Here is a 2,939-nt window from a genome sequence, read left to right as displayed (position 1 = left end):
TCTCACTTGTTTACTTTCTCCTGTAACAGGATTTCTTCTTCCCAAACCTGACATGATCTCCAAGGTGGAACAAGGGGAAATGCTGTGGGTCCCAGATCTCCAGGACTCCAAGGAGAGGGAGATCTTGAGAGGTACCTGTGCAGATGAGGAGTCCTTTAAACCAACTCAGAAACAATTCTTGAATGATGGAAACAGCTTGGATTCCCCAAAACGCCTCTTTAGCTGCCCCACTTCTGGATTGTACCCAGCAGGTGTTGTATCCTCATGGCAGACGTCACTCATGTCTTCACACCCACCATCACTGACACCTGGCAGCACCTCCTTGCCACCTGAGATAGGATCCTCTCTATTCTCTGGGAAAAAATTATGGAGATTCTGATTTTTTTTTTTGATCTCCCAACAGTTCATTTCATTTGTGTCTCCCCCCACACATCCACCACCCCATTTGCTCTGCCCCTTTCTGAGGTTTCCCTCCCTCCCTCCCTTTCCCCACCCTCCTGGCACAGGGAATGACTCACGTCTTGATTCTCTTTCTATCCCAGCAGGTGATGGGATGATGAGAAAGTACGAGGAGGAGAATCCCCAGCAGGAAGGTCCTGAGCAAGTGGAACAACACTGGACATTACTGGGAAGATCTCAAGGGAACGTGTCCTCGAGTCCTGAGCAGGAAGCAGCTTGTGAGAATGAGCACAGGCCAGAGAACCATCAGGATAACCTCCCAGTGCAAGAAGTAGGTAAATCTGTTCATTATGGAGGAGGTTGCAAGGACCTTGAGAGAACAACAGTCCAGCAGAGAATCTTCATGGGAGAGAGAAAAACCACATGTACCGAGTGCGGGAAAAGCTTCAAACGGAGCTCAGATCTAACTAGACATGAGAGAATCCACACAGGAGAGAGACCCTATAGCTGTCCCAACTGTGGGAAAAGCTTCAACAATAGCTCAGCCCTTACTTTACATCTGAAAACCCACACAGGAGAGAGACCGTATAAGTGCCTCAACTGTGGGAAAAACTTCACTCGCAGCTCACGCCTCATTGAACATCAGAGAGTCCACACAGGAGAGAAACCCTATAAATGCCTCGACTGCGCGAAAAGTTTCAGTGTGAACTCAGCCCTCATTAGACATCAGAGAGTGCACACAGGAGAGAAGCCTTATAAATGCCCTGACTGTGAGAAAAGCTTCAATGTGAGTTCATCCCTTAAAACACATCGGAGAATCCATACGGGTGAGAGACCTTATAGATGCCCCGACTGTGGGAAAAGCTTCAAGGAGAGATCAAGCCTTATTAACCATGAGAGAATCCACACAGGAGAGAGACCCTTTAAATGCCCCGACTGTGGGAAAAGCTTCAACCAGATCTCAGCCCTTCTTCTACATCAGAGACTCCACACAGAAGAGAGACCCTATAAATGCCCCGATTGTGGGAAAAACTTCCGTGTGAGCTCAGCCCTCATTAGACATCGGAGAATTCACACAGGCGAGAAACCATATAAATGCCTTGAATGTGGGAAAAGCTTCAATGTGATTTCATCCCTTTGTACACATCGGAAAATTCACGTGGGAGAGAAACCATATAAATGCTCCGACTGTGGGAAAAGCTTCAATATTAGTTCGTCCCTTATCACACATCAAAGAATCCATACAGAAGAGAGACCCTATAAGTGCTCCAGCTGTGGGAAAAACTTTAATATTAGCTCATCCCTGCTTAAACATCAGAGAACGCACACAGAAGAGAGACCCTATAAATGCACCAACTGTGGGAAAAGCTTCACTCGGAGCTCATACCTTATTAAACATCAGAGAATCCACATGGCAGAGACTCCTATAAATGCCCCAGTCAGTAGCCATAGTAAAAATAAACCATTTCCTGATTTCCCTTCTACACCAGTGACATTTGGTTCCCAAATATCTGGCTGCCCCTCTCTGGGGTGAGGATACAGCAGCAGACAAACCTGAACTGATGAGTGACTCTGGTTCTGCCTGTCTAGAACACCCCAGGCAGAGCAGAATACCTGATCCACTTTGCCTCATTGCTGCAGGCCCGGCTGCTGAGGCAATGTGCCTCTCCGCCTTCTACCTGTTGGGCAAAGAAAGAGAAAAGAACTCCTCTGGAAATTCCCTCTCCCCTTCCCTGCCCTTTCATGGAGATTAGCAGAAGAAAACTTGGGCCCCATATTCACTCTAGAGACCTGTTTCCATCTCTCTTCTTCCACCAGCCCATGGGCTGGGCTCTCACACTTAACTGGAGTTGTTCCCTGCAGTGGGGTTCCCCTGAGGGCTGGTAACTCCTTCTCTCCCCAGATCCCCCATGGTGCTTGGTTCTCAGGGGATCAGATGTTAACAGACTAGGAGGGATGGATGATAGGCAGGTAATGGAGGAATTTAATGTTTGGGGCTGATGGAGATGGGAACCAGAAGCAGTCAGATGCAGGGTGTTGAGGTATCCAGTGTGTGGGGATCATGGAATAACAAGGGTGGAAAGGGATGGGATTAGGAAGGTACTTCTCCTATACTTCAGCCCCTCTGCCCCTTTCTCTGTTCTCTTAGTATTAAGAAAGCATCACTGAGAGGGACACAAGAACTAGGGATCACCAAATGAAATGAATGGGCAGTAGGTTTAAAACAAACAAAAGGAAGTATTTCTTCACACAAAGCACAGTCAGCCTGTGGAACTCTTTGCCAGCGGATGTTGTGAAGGCCAAGACTATAACAGGGTTCAAAAAAGAACTAGATGAATTCATGGAGGACAGGTCCATCAATGGCTATTTGCCAGGATGCGCTGGGATGGTGTCCCTAGCCTCTGTTTGCCAGAAGCTGGGAATGGGCGACAGGGGATGGATCACTTGATGTTTACCTGTTCTGTTCATTCCCTCTGGGGCACCTGGCATTGGCCACTGTTGGAAGACAGGATACTGGGCTAGATGGACCTTTGGTCTGA

At 47.9% G+C, this 2,939-nt stretch overlaps 1 protein-coding gene across 3 annotated transcripts in view; it reads left to right on the top strand.

Moving 5' to 3' along the window:
- LOC112119447 (zinc finger protein 664-like) overlaps nucleotides 1–2,648 on the top strand; it is a 9,112-nt gene extending 6,464 nt beyond the window's left edge. For 2 of the 3 annotated variants that reach the window (XM_029913012.1, XM_029913013.1), the window contains exons 4-5: nucleotides 30–131; nucleotides 543–2,648. In XM_029913012.1, coding sequence (XP_029768872.1) covers nucleotides 53–131; nucleotides 543–1,933 — 1,470 coding nt within the window. In that variant the 5' untranslated portion in view covers nucleotides 30–52 and the 3' untranslated portion in view covers nucleotides 1,934–2,648. The remainder of the gene's footprint in view (nucleotides 1–29; nucleotides 132–542) is intronic. The other variant, XM_029913014.1, reaches the window with a different exon arrangement.
- The last annotated feature ends 291 nt before the right edge of the window (nucleotides 2,649–2,939 follow it).

The sequence above is a fragment of the Terrapene carolina genome, unplaced genomic scaffold, assembly GCF_002925995.2.
Source record: "Terrapene carolina triunguis isolate 2854851 unplaced genomic scaffold, T_m_triunguis-2.0 Scaffold421, whole genome shotgun sequence".
Taxonomy (NCBI): Eukaryota; Metazoa; Chordata; order Testudines; family Emydidae; genus Terrapene; species Terrapene triunguis.
Note: the sequence above shows the minus strand (reverse complement) of the source record. Positions and strands in the feature narration are given on the sequence as shown.